This window comes from Euphorbia lathyris, chromosome 7 (assembly GCF_963576675.1).
Source record: "Euphorbia lathyris chromosome 7, ddEupLath1.1, whole genome shotgun sequence".
NCBI lineage: Eukaryota > Viridiplantae > Streptophyta > Magnoliopsida > Malpighiales > Euphorbiaceae > Euphorbia > Euphorbia lathyris.
This window is the reverse complement of record NC_088916.1, coordinates 25,044,246-25,060,926: the sequence shown is the minus strand read 5'-3', so window position 1 is coordinate 25,060,926 and position 16,681 is coordinate 25,044,246. Positions and strand designations below refer to the sequence as shown.

The following is a 16,681-nucleotide window of genomic DNA, read 5'->3' as shown; positions in this document are numbered from 1 at the left end:
GAAAAATCTTTATATGAGCTTAAACAACCTAGTAGGCAATGGTATTCTAGATTATATCGTTTTCTATTTCAACATGGATATATGTAGTGTAAGTCAGATCATTCTTTATTCATTAAACATAACAATGGTCGTGTTACTGTTTTACTTATCTATGTTGATGAAATTATTATGACCGTAGTGATTTGAGTGAGATTCACCCAAATACAAACCACAAACCACTCAGACGTCATTTTGAGTTTTTTCATTGATTAAACCCTGAATCTCCAACTCGTCACGTTGATCCATCACCAATTACAATTAAATACATTGAGCTTTTAACTAGCGGGATGAACATCAAATTCAATTTAAAATTTAAAATAAAGAGCCTTATTACACGTAGATGAAACGAGTCCCGCACTTCAAACCATATTTGGTATAGAGGCTCAATATGTGCAACTATAATTAATGAATGGCTCAATCTTTGAATTGAAAAATAAGATAATTAATCAATAAAAATTGAAAGGAGAAGTATCAAGTAGGCAGGATACTATTCTACCATTGTTATTTCTTGATTACAGGATGCAGCAGCATTTGGAGATCACATGAACCCTATATTCGTTCCACAGTGGTACAAGTTACAGTTCCTCTTAGAAAATTTTGACCATGAAATTAGATCCTTAGGAGTAATTGAGGTAAGAATTACAATCCCTGTCTTGGGAAATTATATAACCTGAAATTGGATCCTATCTCAGCATTGTAATGATCCTCCATATATAGGCAGACAGTGACATGGCAGGCTGAAGCATTGCTGCATAAATGTAGTGCCTGATTTCCTCTACTTAGAGTGGTATCCAACACAGATCACTTAAAAAGCAGGCAGCAACCTCCACCATATGCCAATAAATTGTTTGCTCCCCATTCGAGCTCATCGTTTTAGCTTCCGGACTAACAATCACACAACAGAAAGTTATCCACTAGACAGTTGTACTCATTCAAACATTCCCTTACTAAAACCACAAATGCATTACCTCCCTTTTATGTTACAGAAATCCCATAGAAGATGGGCTGATTAAGTGTTAAACAAGCATGGTTGTGTTAACATTCATGCATAGTTTAGTGCATGCTTGTTATGACAAGTTAACATTAATTAACACTAACAATTGTTTGAATGTTTTAAAAAAAAAATTAATAGTTACCATTTATCAAATTAACCATATTTCATCCACCAAGAACAAGTGGAACCAGAAGAGATGTATAGTTAATATGATCTGAACTCCTGCCTATGCATGTGTTATTCTAGAGTTCAACATGCACTTTTTTAAATTTAATGTTTTCAGTAATAGTTAAGCATTCACGTAGCTAATTTTAGTAGAGACATTCACCATTTCAAAGGTTATAGGTCAGAATATTAATCAGAAAATTGGAGAATAATTTATATATTATTCATGAATATCTGACAGGTATTTATACAACTATAGTGACTAAACTAGGAAAGTACAATCTTCCTATTTACAATAATCAATCCCTAAAATCAAGCTATAACATATTCACATTCTATTCATGTAACATAATTCAATTTGCTTTTTTCGCTATTTACTCAATTTCATCTAAGAGTGAGAAAAGCCATATAATCATGGGGAGTGACTAGTGAGGTAAACTTACTGCAGTAACATCAATGGTCCACCGAGCACCGCATTTCTTAGAAGTTAGAACGGATACAGTTCCTCACAGCCGCTATCAAAGGAATACAAACTGGGGCGCTTCGGAAGTAAGGAGGGTTTTTAGCCCAAAACCAGGGTGCAGAATTATATTGAAGTTCAAAGCTTATCACTGAGGGGTCTCAACCATTTTGAAGAATGGGACCTACTTCGGTAACAAGGCATTTTGTTTTCTTCCAACACCTTCAAGAGGTCAGACAAAATAATGGAATCATTGCATCTATCCCTGTCAATCAACCATTCCTCTTGAATATGAACATCAACGTCCCTGTATAACCGGGTAATGCACGGAAATCAAAATACGCAACAAAAGAAATGGAGGCACTCTGATAGAGAAGTGCTACTGTCACCAATAGCGGGGCCAAAGCCTAAGATATTTCAGGTTTATTCTAGAAGGAAGAGGGCAGCAGGGGATGGTGAGGTGGCATAAGTTAGGTGATACGGTGTGAATAGATACAAGTAGTCAATAGTCAGTGGAGTAATAATATTTTCTTTTATTGGCTTTCCTAGCTCTTTAACTCTTGTATAAATAGCTAATAGGTAATAGGAAGAGGAGTTATTATTCTATTTTGGCTCCTAGTGAGAGAGGGAAGCATTCCCCGGGAGGTGCTGGTTAGCATCTTGTTTTCTATCTAGTTCTTATTTCCTTTTTCCCTAAATCAATACAAGCAATCTGGTTGGTTCATCTTTTTCTTCTCTTTTATTATCTTACTATTATTATAATCTTATCCTAAATTGCAAGTTTCCATCCCACTCCCGACAAATGAATATCTGAATTGCATAAGTTAGGAAGAAGTCATGAACAACTAAATAATATGAAAGGAAGGGAAACGAAACAGCAGAAATCAAAATTTATGAAGGAAGGCTCCACCAGGAGACATAATCTTGTAGCTCTAAGCTTAGCAAATATGAAAAAGAAGATTACTTTTATCTTTTCCAAATTACCTCCTTAATGCCAGAACCTCATAATTCCTAAGCAGATAATCAGCATGTTTTGTGAGGGCATCTTGTGCATATTGTTTTCCCACAGTTCTGACTGCTGCAACGTTAAGTAAATTTTCCAATGAACCATGCTTTTTCAGAAGCTTTAGTGCAGTCTTTCGACCAAATCCAGGAGCCAGATTTTGCAATCCAGGAACCCCATCAACCTCATCACCCATAATACATCCTGTATAATATAGATCCAACAGAGAATTTGTCAGACATTTAAGTTACTTGCTAGATAGTGGTTGATTGGGGAGTGGAGTGGGGAATGGGACTAAGAGCAGCTTCCAATTAATGTAATGAATTAGGTATAATAACATGGAATAAAGCTAATAATGAATGAATCAGAACTGTGATCAACAGATTATGAATTTTTTGCAGTTCTCTGAACTTTTCCCTCTTTGAAATGTTATATGACAGTGCACCAAATATGCTAAAAATGTTAGCTTGCAAAAGCACAGTAAAATTTGGAACAAACACAAATTAAATATAGAACAGCTCTACTGCGTACTTACTAAGGCTCAAATCAGAGCATGGGTCACAATTATATTGAGCAATGTAGTGCTTTATCGTGTAAAAGGACCATCGCTTCAACTCTACAATAGGCAAAACAATCTGGACATTTTCAGAAATCAATTGTTTGAAGTCTTTATCCGGAGAGGCAATAACCACCTTGTATCCTCTTTGTAGAACTTGCTGTACTAGTGTAGCCACAACATCATCCGCCTCGTAACCTTCTACTTTTACAACCTACATGACTTTGAATTTTTAATAACACAATGAAAAGCAGGTATGTCAAAAATATCACAGGAATTGCTTAGTGAAAAACATCCTCATATACTGACTTCTGTGTTAGATGGTGGTGGTAACAGTAACAGAGCAAATTAATCAAGATCCCCAACAATATAAAGTAGAAACTTAATGAACTGGTTTCTAGCATAAAGTAGAAACATATCCCTTTCAGAAGAGTTTCCATACATTATCATATTGATTTACTTCTCCAAGTCAGAGATAAACTAGTAATATCTTTTGCACTAAAATAAATAATATTGCTTAACTATTAGCTGAAATAGTTTAACCATACAATTTTCCTATCTGTACTTGTTATTGAGGATGAAAAATTACCAACAATAATGCCCATGTAACAGTGAAATAATTGGTGTAGATTGAGCACAAAGCATAGAAGTTAAAACCTTGACACTTGTCCACTAGGGCATAATCTTAGAAGAAAACAAAATATATATATATCTATAAAAAGCATAATTCTATAAGCCAATTGTTAGATGCGTATAAAACCCAGAAAGCTTCTCTTTCCAATCTTTAGAAGAAGAAAAAACAAATTGTAGAAAGGTTCCGAACAAAGAGATCCAAGAAGGTTGAAGAAAATAACTGAAAGCTTTATAAAAATAAAAAATTAAGTATGAGGCCATATACTTCAGAACAAAAATAAGATTAAAAGAAGGTTCACCCACTGGGACATTGCATTTTGTAAGAACATCCATTACTACTTGTGACCTTCTAATATGATCCTCTGAGAATTTCTGAAAACCTGATGATTGGTTTACAAATTTTCTTCTATGTGCTTTATAGGATGGCAACAACTTTCTGCGGAGCTCATTACCCCCTTCTCCATCAAGGACCTGAAAATTAACACAACCATTTCTAAGCTTCAAGACAAGAAGAAGATACTTAAGCAAATTATCCTCCAAACAAAATCAAATGATTACATATAGTGATATAAAAAAAATTATTTCGATTGATGTATAGTACTTAAATGGAATTGTTCTTTGTGAATCAGCATATATATTATATTTTCAGCTGAGACAAATTCTTCCTTGATACTGGAAACCGCATAATAATATCAAGGAAGAAAATACACCACGAGATACACGAATTTGGCAAGTTTAACATAGAAAAAGATAAAGAAAACAACCCTAATCCTAAAAATTTATGATGAAATGTCACATATGTGCAAAAGAAGAAGGATTAAAATGGCTCTTTACCATCCTTAGCTGTCATTCTATCTATTTAGTAAATTGTTGTAATTCATATTCTTATTTAAGGTAGGTTGCATTTCCTTTTCTTATTTAAGGTATGTTAGAATTATTAGAGTTTTTTAAGGTAGATTGTATTTCCTATTCCTATTTAAGGTAGGTTTGAATTATTAGAGAGATGAATTTGTTAGGCCATTTTACTTTCCTTTTCCCTTTTCCCTATTTAAGAGAATAGGCATGTACTAACTCATTATGCAATTGATTAATGAAATCTTTATTTCTTTCTTCTAAATTCTCTCTCTATTCTCTCTTTTCTCTGTTTATCTCGATCTTTCTCTAACCTTCTCTCTTCTTCTCTTCTCCTAAGATCTTTTCTGCCCTAATCTTACTGTCAGAAATCCTAATCCTGACATGAAACTCCACATTTAGTCAAGAAATCAGCACAATGCAGAAAATACAGCCGGAAATATTGATGATACTTCTTTGGAAAGCTATGCTAATGTACTGGAATATCTAGCCCCGCAACATATGAGAAAAGTTATTACACTATATTGACTCCATAGTTTCACATTTTGCTGAATTTGTTTATCTACTATGCTAGTGCCTTAAATATTAGCCATTCTTAATGGTTTCCATTGTTGGATCAAAAACCTAAGTATGATATATTCTCTCATTTGATAGAACTGAACCATTTTCTTGTTCATCTACTGTGCTAGTGCCTTAAATATTAGCCATTCTTAATGGTTTCCATTGTTGGATAAAACACCTGCGTATGATATATTCTCTCATTTGATAGAACTAAACCATTTTCTTCTAGACTTCTAGTCCTCGTGATCCCAGAGTATGACAATCGAAAAAAATCACTTGACCAAAATAAAAAAACTAAGTGTTTGAAAAATTTCTGAAAGTAATATATTTAAAAACAATGGTTTTGATCATATGGACCTTAATGACCATGTAGAATTTGGCCATTCACCGTTAGATCTAGGCTTATTAGAATCCTATGGTGGAGATTCAAACCATCTTATGGCTTAGATCTAACGGTGAATGACCAAATTCATTTGTTTATTAAGGTCATGTGAACACTGCTGAACAAAACCAATGCTGAGATTTTCCCAAATCCTCATATAATATTATACAACACTCCGATAAATGGGTAAAATTTGCATAGCCTCCACTTGAACAGCATTGATAAACTTCAGATATTGCTCTATCAGGGCGAGAGAAGGATAGCAAACATGCATCTAGTCCGACTCACAGCTATTCATCTTCACCTGCTGATAGTGAGTCTCTGAGTCACTTCGCTTCAAATGACTCAGAGACTCACTATCAACAGGTGAAGATGAATAGCTCCGAGACTAGATGCAGGTTTGCTATCACCATCCATTTCATTTTTCATAGCTTCACTTTGTCCTTCTTTCGCCCTGATAGAGCAATATCTGAAGTTTTTGCAAACTCATTAACTGCAACTCGAGAGAGATGGCTGTCAAGTCTATCTGCCAATTTTTTGCCACCAGCAGTCAACTTTACATAGCCTCCACTTGAACAGCATTGATAAACTAAATGGGTAAACTTTACATAGCTACCGAAACAACATGGGTGTTCCTTCAGGCTTCAAAGCAGTTGATGACAATTACACACCAAGTTGAATAACATTAAAATTAAAAGCAACAAACAAATAAATAAACCAAGCAATCCAGTTGTGAAAAAGGCCTTACAGCAATTACAGGGTCACTAAGGCTGACTTGCGAGAAGAAAAGAGAAATCCAGTCAGCAAAAGCTCGCAAGCTTGGCGTGCTTCCAGCATAACAAAGCGGATTTACGTCCAAGAAAAATACCCTTTTCTTGCTTGTACTCCTCTCCTTTTGATTTCCGCACACTTCGTTTCTGGGCAACAATTGCCTTTGCCTACCACCTGTTTGATTAAAGTACCCAGAAGAAGAAACAGCATTGATGTTCCACGCTATACAAGTACTTGCTGCTTTTTGTTCCCTTTTCTTCCCTCTTAGGGTCCAATTTGAAATGGAAAGGAATGGGCTTGGAGGTGAAGAAGGGTTAGAGGTTAAGCGGACATGGAAGGGCATAGCAACTTCGACCATCTTCGACATTGGTGTTTGCTTCAGTTTTTCTGTTTACAGAATTACGATGCGATCTTATCTTGTAACTCCGGAGGAGCTGAAATATTTGTCGCTAATTAATTCTCTCCATTTGCAGGTTCTACTTTCTAGTGTTATTTTAAAAGCAATCTCATTTCCATTTTTTATAATCTTCAAATTTGTCACATATGGTTTTTTGGGAGTTGAATTAATTGTTTTAAGCAAAATCAATGTTGCCTCAACCTAATACAAAATTTGATTGGTTTATGGCTATTTGATGGTTACATCCAAATGTTATTTTTTTTTTTTTTTATAAAGATGCTCAAGTATTTCATTAGATGATAAAATACAAGTGCATCATGAAAATAGCAATAGATAAAACTTTACAAAAGTACAGACTAATGTCTAATACAACATCCATAAAGAAAATAAAAGGACTACAAAGAACAAAAATAACTATAAAATGTACAACTAAAACAGTAAGACGACAAAACTCATACTTCTTCCAAATCCAACTCCATATGAAAGCCACTGCAAACCAATCGTCATCATTTAGTTTCTTCCGACTAACTGGACTACCTGGATCTGAGTCCTTTTTTACTGCTGCAACCCCGTAGATCAGTAGATTTACGTATAAAATAACATGTTTCCGCTCTTGCTAAATCTGAAAAAAGCGTAAACGACAGAGATATAGCTAACAGATGCGAATCAGATGGAGAAAATCCGATGAAATGTATGAGTTTTCAACTGAAAACAAAAAGAAATCACTAGAAAGCTAGAGAAAACGGAAGTACAGCCATAGATGGAAGGAGGAAGAATGAAGACAAGCTTCCTTCTCCCTCCTCCGACTAGATCTGACTACTTTGTTCTAGTTTAAGGTTGCAAAAATCAAGTTTGGAAAAGGAGAAAAGGAAAGGGAAGAAAGAAGAAAGCAGCAAGCAGAAGAAGAGGAGGAGGAGGTGGTGGGCGGCAAGAGTAGGAGAAAGACCTGGAGAGAAGGCGAAATATTTTTGTATCTTCTACAAAAACAAAAATAAAAATAAATACATCCAAATGTATTGATTAAACAGTGTTTTTATAATTGACTTATATGTGTCTATTTATTCGAAAGAAATGCTATGTCGTGGTTATGTCATTGCCTTGAAAGTGATTGTCGATAGACCGTGTGCAATTAGGAAGTCGGGTTGCTCCCTCATGTTAACACAACGAACTTCTTAGATCGTGCATTCAATGTTAGAAGTACTGCAACAATAAAATTACAACCTATAAAAGTGTATTTGTGTAAACGGTATTTTTTGTAACTTGGAAAAATTAGACTCGTAAATGGTTGCAAACAATCTTTTATAACCCGCATAATGCACATGATATATAATACTGTTTAATTAATTTTAGGGATAAGTACAAAAAAAATACATGTGGTATATCGGTTTTGCGAACTCGAACCTGTGGTATTTGTTTTTGCAAACAGATGTCTGTGCTAAACGCCGTTAGCAAACAGAGGTAAAATTGACTAACGGTGTTAAAATTCAAACAGAAAAAAGTTAATTTGGTCCTTATATTTATTTATTTTATAAATTAACACCCCTAATTATCTAATTATCACAAATAAACCCTAAAATAAAAAATAAATATAAAAATACCATCTTTCCATCTCTTTTTAATTTTTAATTTTCCATCCAAAATAAAAAATAAATATAAAAAATAAATATCAAATTAATTTTTCTTCTTCTTCTTCTTCCAATCCTAGAACATCAATCACCTCTCCTAAACCTAATTTATATCCATTGTTCACCATATTCAAAGTTCCACCACAACAATCATACCAATTTCAATCCTAACATTCACCAAATATGATTTTAAGCATGTCCTAAGTCCTAATTAGGCAAGAAAAATGAAATCAGATCAAATTTCAGCCATGCCCAAATCTGTAAAATCATGTAAACTTATGCAAAACCAAGGGAGGAGGCAAAATTGGAAAGGAAGAAACTTACCCGTGGAGGAGGAGGCCGACATTGTCACGGCTGAAGCTGAAGGAGGCGGCGACAACGACGGCAATCGCAGAAGTCGAGTTCGACGGGCAGCAGGCCGGGGAAGACATCGACGCCGCAAGGAAGAAGAAGAAATTGAAGAAGGAGAGAGGCGGCAATGGCAGAAACTTACCCGTGGAGGAGGAGGCCGACATTGTCACGGCTGAAGGAGGCGGCGACAACGGCGGCAATGTCAGAAGTCGAGTTCGACGGCAGCAGGCCGGGGAAGACATCGACGCCGCAAGGAAAAAGAAGAAATTGAAGAAGGAGAGAGGCGGCAATGACAGAAACCGATTTCGGCAGGGAGGAGAAGACGACGTCGACCGATCGCAGGGGAGGAGGAGAACGTCGAGTTCGCAGGGGTGAGGAGAGAAAGAGGTCGAAAAGAAAAAAGAGGGAAATGGAAATTTGTTTTTGATTTTGGATGGAAAATTAAAAATTAAAAATTAAAAAGAGATGGAAAGATGGTATTTTTGATATTTATTTTTGATTTTGGGGTTTATTTGTGATAATTAGATAATTAGGAGTGTTAATTTATAAAATAAATAAATATAAGGATCAAATTAACTCTTTTCTCTTTGAATTTTAACACTGTTAGTCAATTTTACCTCTATTTGCTAACGGTGTTTAGCACAGACCTCTGTTTGCAAAAAAAAAAAACAAATACCACAGGTTCGAGTTCGCAAAAGCGGTATACCACAGGCATTTTTTTTTTGTACTTATTCCTTAATTTTATAATTGATAGCTTAAAATATTGTATTAATTTCAATAGTAAAAGATTTGTATGCCAACATTAAGGTCATGATTGGTACTCATTTAATCACTTAAATGAAAAATTTTAAACACTTGTTTAATTTTTTTATTAAAAATGGAGAGGGGAAAAGTGGCGGCAACCTCAAAACCCGAGCTCAAATATTATTAAATCAAAAAGAAAGAATACAAAGAATAAATCCAATTTAACAAAAACGAAACTGTGCATGGCCTAAAAAATTATCATGGACTGCCTCAACACAAGGAGTCGGATAAATGTCCCACCAACAGGCAGTGTCACTAAGTCGGTCCATATTTGCAAGTAGATCTGCCACCATGTTTCCTTCACGATAGATGTGGGAAACGACAAAGGACATTGAATCCATGATTGAGAGACACTGCAGCCATTTTGTGTGTTGCTACCAAGGAATAACATCAGTTCGCGACTTCAAAAAGGAGACCACATATGTGGAATCACTCTCCAACCAGAGGGACGACCAACCATGATTATGGGCCACAATAATGGCGTGAAAAGCAGCTTCAAGCTCCGCAAAGTGAGCGTTCAAGCTGCTGGAAGGGAAAGCAAATGAGCTGTGTGCTAGGTCATTCGAGTCCCTGAAAATGCCTCCACACCCAGCAGAATTATCAGTTGAGAGATATTCGTATTGACTTTCATCCAAAGATCAGAAGACTTTTGCCAACATACAGGAATAATTCTGGGAGCGTATCTAAGCCGGGGAGCAAGTCCGAGAGTGTATAAAATTCCTAATCCGGCGGAAGAATTCCAAATGAAGCCTTTACGGAGTAAGTCGCTGCATCTAATTTGAGTCCAAGAATGCGTAAGGCTCTATGAATACATGGAGAAATATCCTCAAAACACTTGTTTAATTTACATGTGTTTGGTAAATGTTATTCTCAACCATTTAAATTGGTTTTTTTTTGGGAAGAAAACCATTTAAATTGTTTAATTAAATCACAAGTTAAAATATTTAAATTCAAACTAATATTTTTATATTCACTATTTATTTTTCAAACACTTAAATTCCAGCTTTATTAATCTTTTTATTCTATTTAAAGTTAAAATGAAATTGCAATAAATATTTAGTTTGTGCTTAATTATTATTTTTTAAATATTGTATTTTATACCTTATAAATAAGGGTAATTAATTTATTAGTCCCTATATTTTGACAAAACACACTGTTTAGTCCCTGTATTTTCAAAAACACACACTAAAGTTCCTAACGTTTTTCTCGGTGAACTGTTTAGTCCCTAATGTTTTTCTTGGTGAACTGTTTAGTCCCTGCCGTTAGACTCTCATGAAGATTCTGTTAGTCAATTTGGATTTGTGTTCTTCTTTTCCTTTATTTTGCTTTCCTTTAAACTCTAATGCATCTGAAATCAACTTTGAGTGTTCTTGTTCTTAATTTTCTTCTTAATCGTTCAAATTCGTAAGCGTTGAGTCTGTTCTTTTTATTGTTCTCCATGCAAATAGCTTCTTCTTCTAAATTGGATTACTCTTCTGAAGTTTGAAGGTAAATAGTAAAGGGTAATTTAGTCATTTCCGAAGTCATAAACGGTAAAAAATGTAACAAACAGATGGAAGGACTAAACAGTTCACTGAGAAAAAGGTTAGGGACCTTACCATGTGTTTTTGAAAATACAGGGACTAAACAGTGTGTTTTGTCAAAATATAGGGACTAATAAATTAATTACCCTATAAATAAATGGATATGAAATCATATTGTATTTTTTTTTCTAATGTATCAATTCAGGAATAAAGTAGACAGTCTTGATCACATGCACCTTAATGAGCAAGTAGAATTTGCTCATTCACCGTTAGATCTAGGCTTATTAGAATCCTAAGGTGGAGATTCAAAGCATCCTGAGGCTTAGATTTAATAAGCTTATATCTAACGGTGAATGATCAAATTCATTTGCTCATTAATCTCTTCAATGCAGGGGAGAATGCGGATATTGTCATGGGGGCAAAATTTTAATAAATTTTTTTATCACAAAATATATTATATTGCTAATAATATATCAAAACAGGGACCGTCACTCTTTCAAATCACGATAATCATCAATAATTGAATCTATACTAAAACTATCAACGATTTCTTTTTCAATATACAACATCAAACAATCTGAGAGATAACCATCTTCCCATTAAATTTTGAACTTAAATTCAACCGAAACTTGGTTAAATCCAAATTTATTTAGTACAATTAAATAGCAAATTGAAAATAAGAGATAGAATCTAACATTTACTTGTTCAAAAATCGTTTACCTGTTGATTGTGGGAGGACTTGAGTGAAAAAAATTGTTAATTTTAAAATATGAGGTAAGATGTTAGGGGTGTTCAACGGTTGGTTCGATCTAAAAATCGAACCGAACTGAAATAACCGAATACTGAATAAAATCTAAAATTAAAATCGAACCTAACTGGTTAATTTTACAAACTGAATCTAACCGAACCAAATATTTCGATTCAGTTCGGTTTGGTTTTCGGTTTTAGCATTTGTTAAATAATTTTTTTTATTTCTCATTTTATATTGAAAAAAATAATAATTCCGTGTTTTGGTAATGTGTTGTTCATTATATTATGTATTGAAAGTTAAGATTTAATTTTTATATAACTATATATATGTAGTATGCTTAAGAAATAGTTCTCTTTTCTCATGTGTTGTCATTTTTTCTAATTTAATTCATATTCTCATTTTTCATTAATAAATAAACAAAATTATAAGGGTAAATTCTAAAAACAATCCTTGTGGTTTCATGGATTTCAAACAAAAAACATGTGGTTTGTTTTTACCAAAAAAAAAAAGGATTGTGTCTTACGCCGTTACAAGAATTACGAAAAAGGAGAAAACGCCGTTTAACTTGGTAACGTGGCAAAAGGTAAATTTGTCCGAAAATATTGGGAGACCTATATAAGCTCCAGACCTTTCTATAACAGCGTTTATCTTAGTGACTTTTCATATTTCAGTTGCATTGAAAGCTTTCCAAAATCAGAATTCGAAGTGGCAGCCAACCAAGAACTCATTCAAAACCACTTCGATCATCATTTCTACTACTAAGGGTGTGTGTTTTCTGGAGCGACGAAGTTAGATAGAAGTTGGAATCGCTTGTTCGAAGTGGGTAGGGCAACCACATCTCAAGGTTTTCCAAGGGGTTACGTGTCAGCAAGGTAAGTGCACCATATCCATGGAAATTTCGATTTTTTCTTTTGTTACATGTGTTCTTGGTTTCGGATTTTGTTTGAGTAAGTTAGGGTTTACTGTTTTTACGATCCTCACTGTTCTTACTCAAACAAAACCCGAAACCAAGAACACATGTAACAGAAGAAAAAATCGAAATTTCCATGGATATGGTGCACTTACCTTGGCTGACACGTAACCCATTGGAAAACCTTGAACTGTGGTTGCCCTACCCACTTCGAACAAGCGATTCCAACTTCTATCTAACTTCGTCGCTCCAGAAAACACACACCTTCAGTAGTAGAAACGATGATCAAAGTGGTTTTGAATGAGTTCTTGATTGGCTGCCACTTCGAATTCCGATTCCGATTTTGGAAAGCTTTCAATGCAACTGAAATATGAAAAGTCACTAAGATAAGCGTTGTTATAGAAAGGTCTGGAGCTTATATAGGTCTCCCAATAATTTCGGATAAATCTACCATTTGCCACATCACCAAGTTAAACTGTGTTTTCTCCTTTTCCGTAATTCTTGTAACGGCGTAAGACACGGTCCTTTTTTTTTGGTAAAAACAAACCACATGTTTTTTTTAAATCCATGAAACCACAGGGATTGTTTTTAGAATTTATCCAAATTATAATTATAACTTTATAATCCAAAATATATATATCAAATATCTTTACGAAACACACATAAGTCAAATATTCAAATATTTGAAAATTGAAATCTATTTTGCTTCTAAATTCTAATACTCGAAAGTGGACTAGTTGTCGACATTAGAAAAACTAGAGTAGAGATGCGGGAGTTCTTATATTAAGCACCGGATCTTCCATGTCACTTGGAGGACCCCCAATTCACATTTGGACATGTGTATTGTGACCCCACGTAATAATTAAAATAGTGGAACTTTTTATAATATGTGTGGGTTCATGTTATACGTGTCAAAATATGTATGGGATGTCCTCTATTTGACATGAAAAATAAGGTGCTTCTAATAATTTGCCGAGATGCAAAGACTCTCAAAACTCTTGAATATTAAAATAGGTCTTTATTATATTAATAATAGCTATAATTTTTAACTTTAAAAAGGTAATTAAAAGGTTGGGTGTTAAAAAACTAAAAACCTTTAAACCTAATTAGATAACTAATATATAATAAATTTAATTAATCCATATTTTGGGTGGATTTGGTTATTTCGATTATTTTGTCAAATAGAAGGTATAGTCACGGGGGAAACTGAGAATTTGAAGGGGGCAAAGCTATATACCCATCATACTAATATGAACTTTTGGACGGACTGACATCATAATGTCGGTCTGTCTCTGTTTAAATAAATATTATATGTTATAAGCTAATAAAAAAATTAAAAATAATAAAGAAAAAAATTAAAACACAAAAAAGATAAAAGTACATTGCAAATCATTTAGTGTCTAGACAATGAAACACATAAGCCCTTGTTGTTGAATGATTCAAAATTGTGAAACAAAACAGATCCTATCATATAATGCTTTTAGTTTAATTAAATCAGTTTGTTAGCGGAATCATACCTTTGATTGCAGGTGATGTTTCTCCTTTTTAGTTGCTTTTAAGCCTATAAAATAGGCATATGATTTTATATGTTTAGCGTGGCAGAATGTTGGATCGATAATAATGTTTATTCAAATACTTTTCTTCTTTTATTTTTATTCTAAAAACCAACAAATTCTATCATAGCTTTTTTTTCATCTTAAGGGACTTGTGAGTGTTGGAAAGGTAGAAAAAATGGTATCAAACAATACATCAGCTCTTTCACCTTCAATCTTTAATGGTGAAAATTATCAAGTTTGGGCAACCAATATGAAATTCTCCTTGAGAGGTATTGGCTTGTGGTAGTGGGTTGAAACTGAGAAGGAATACCACATAGGATACAACCAAACGCTCAATCAAATTAGAGCTCGTGAAGATGAAGAAACCAAAGCTCCAAGAGCCTTGTCTCAAATCCATGTCAGTGTCACTAAATCAAACAACCAATAAAGCTTGGGATACACAACAAGAACTCTATTATGGCAATGATAGAACAAGACAAATGCAATTGTTAAATCTCAACAGGGATTTTGAGATTTTAAAGATGGAAGAAAAGTAAACTCTATAAGAGTTTTCAAATAGGCTAAGGATGGTGATAAATAAAACTAAATTGATGGGAGAAGAGTTATCCGATATCTGAATTATAGAGAAGGTTCTTATAAGTTTGCCCGAAATATTTTAGACAAAATTTTCATATGTGGAGGATTTTAGAGAAATCAGTCAAATTAATTTGTCTGAATTAATCAATGCTCTACATGCTCAGAAGCAAAGAAGAATTTTGAGAAAGGAAGTAACTCAATTCGTGATCAATGGTGCTTATATAACAAATATCTTCAAAAGGAAATGTTCAATCCAAATATGGTATTTGTAATAAGCTTAGTTACCACGAAAACTATTGTTAGCATAAAAGAAAGCTTCAGTGTTACAAGTGCAAAAAGTTTGGGCACATATAAAATAATTACAGAACAAAGCCCAAAGAGAGTGTCAAATTTGACACACATTGCCGAAGAAGAGGAAATATTATTTTGAAATTAGTGAGATAACCAAGAGGAAGCGTTTGGAGAGATGTGCTCCAATAATAAAATGGTAATGGGAAGTACATCATCAAACACAACTAGTTTTTACAATTTTGAACCAAAAGAGAATGTTGTTCAATGATTCAAAATTGTGCAACAAAATGTGTCATATTTTTAATGCTCTCAGTTTAATTAAATCAATTTGTTAGTGGGGTCGTAGCTGATTTTCTCATTTTTAGTTTCTTATGAGCCTATAAAATAAGCACATTGGATCAATAATAATGTTTATTCAAATACTTTTCTTAATTTATTTTTAGTCTACAAACTAACAAATCTAAGATATTCACTCATGGATATCTTTCCCTCATACTATATTATTTCCATCATAATCTAATTTGCTTAATCGGACGGGTTCTTTTTGGTCGAAATTATCACATCAACCTAAAGATGATCCTTCCAATGTAGTCATATCAGAGTATACTTCCAGAATAAGTTAATGGTCCTAAGGATAAGTAATATCGAGAAACTATAGTTTTACTATGTAAGTCTTAGATTAGGAAAAGACAACATCATCTATTTCCATCTTGTGGTCACAAAGCACACATGACATGTGTTATGGTGTTCAATCCTTTCTTTGAAAGACGAGCATGTCACTCTTTCTAACACCTTACGAAAGCATGAGTTCAAATATATCAAAACATCTAATTTTAGTCTATTACATTTAGAGACTACTTCCGACTATAAGAATAGAAGGCTTTAAGTTGTCTTTAACTTTATATTCATATTACATTTAATCTTTTGCATATACATGTCGTGTATGTTATCATCTTGCACCTATAAGGAAATTATTTTCATACTTCTTAATAGTATTCTAATCAGATTGGGTAAGAAGAGGCTATCAGCCTTATATAAAAAGCTCTGATATTTCTGATTTTCCATTATGAGTGATGTGATCGACCTCACTTGAGCGATGGATGAAACTTTTAAAGCTCACAACCATCAAGAAGAACTCAATAATCGAATTGTATTAAAATTATCACTCCATTCCATTGCGCATTACATAAATATATATGAAATTCTACTAATTTTTGAAGTTTTGTGGGTGTGTTTTAGTTGTTTTATGTTAGTTTAGAAATTGATTCTTTTGTTGTTTTGAAAATTGATCTTTCCAAGTAATTTTAGGTCTAGATAATAGTTCATGGATGAATTTTAGATCTAAGTAATACAATTCATAAGATGAAACTCTTATATGAGCTTAGAAGTCAACGCAACTCTGATAATTGGGAACTACCCTTATAAGAGGTAATTTAGATTTTATCCATCCATTCATTTTTATAAACGGAATGTTCATTGCA

At 33.7% G+C, this 16,681-nt stretch overlaps 1 protein-coding gene across 3 annotated transcripts; it reads right to left on the bottom strand.

Annotated features, from left to right (window-relative positions):
• Window positions 1-448: 448 nt before the first annotated feature.
• On the bottom strand, window positions 449-7,001 carry LOC136201441 (uncharacterized). 3 transcript variants are annotated; one of them, XR_010673840.1, is made up of 6 exons: window positions 6,394-6,993; window positions 4,154-4,321; window positions 3,197-3,431; window positions 2,643-2,865; window positions 1,642-1,965; window positions 451-924 (listed from the first exon to the last, which is right to left on the bottom strand). XR_010673840.1 is itself a non-coding variant. In XM_065992101.1 (5 exons), exons 1-5 carry the CDS (start codon window positions 6,781-6,783, stop codon window positions 819-821), a joined length of 1,122 nt encoding a protein of 373 aa, XP_065848173.1. In that variant the 5' UTR covers window positions 6,784-7,001; the 3' UTR covers window positions 449-818. The 3 variants fall into 3 exon arrangements, 2 of the variants coding, with proteins under 2 accessions (XP_065848173.1, XP_065848172.1); XM_065992101.1 differs by lacking the exon at window positions 1,642-1,965 and having other exon boundaries at window positions 449-924; window positions 6,394-7,001; XM_065992100.1 differs by lacking the exon at window positions 451-924 and having other exon boundaries at window positions 949-1,965.
• Window positions 7,002-16,681: the final 9,680 nt, after the last annotated feature.

Bases quoted from the DNA above. Each gene is read 5' to 3' on its own strand.
- LOC136201441 (XM_065992100.1), bottom strand. From the start codon at position 6,783: ATGTCGAAGATGGTCGAAGTTGCTATGCCCTTCCATGTCCGCTTAACC. The intron at 3,432-4,153 runs GTGGGTGAACCT...AAAGTCATGTAG, and splicing joins TTACAAAATGCAATGTCCCA to GTTGTAAAAGTAGAAGGTTA. The intron at 2,866-3,196 runs GTAAGTACGCAG...TATATTATACAG, and splicing joins ATGCTCTGATTTGAGCCTTA to GATGTATTATGGGTGATGAG.